Here is a 203-nt window from a genome sequence, read left to right on the forward strand (position 1 = left end):
GGGAGCCGGACCCCGCCGCGGCCCCTGGGTGACGCGCGGCTCCCCGGCCTCCCCCCCCAGGACACCTACTGTAACCTGGGCTGGACGCTCCTGGCCGCCGACGTGGATGGAGACGGCGCGCCCGATCTGGTGACGGGCTCCCCCTTCGCCCCCGCGGGAGGGCAGCAGAAGGGCTTGGTCGCCGCGTTTCACTCCCACCCTCA

General features: G+C 74.9%; 1 protein-coding gene across 1 annotated transcript in view; it reads left to right on the forward strand.

Annotated features, from left to right (window-relative positions):
• GPLD1 (glycosylphosphatidylinositol specific phospholipase D1) overlaps positions 1-203 on the forward strand; it is a 58378-nt gene that overhangs the window by 49547 nt on the left and 8628 nt on the right. Inside the window, exon 16 of the mRNA XM_077769593.1 lies at positions 61-203. Coding sequence (XP_077625719.1) covers positions 61-203 — 143 coding nt within the window. The remainder of the gene's footprint in view (positions 1-60) is intronic.

This window comes from Crocuta crocuta, unplaced genomic scaffold, assembly GCF_008692635.1.
Source record: "Crocuta crocuta isolate KB4526 unplaced genomic scaffold, BGI_CrCroc_1.0 scaffold145, whole genome shotgun sequence".
NCBI lineage: Eukaryota > Metazoa > Chordata > Mammalia > Carnivora > Hyaenidae > Crocuta > Crocuta crocuta.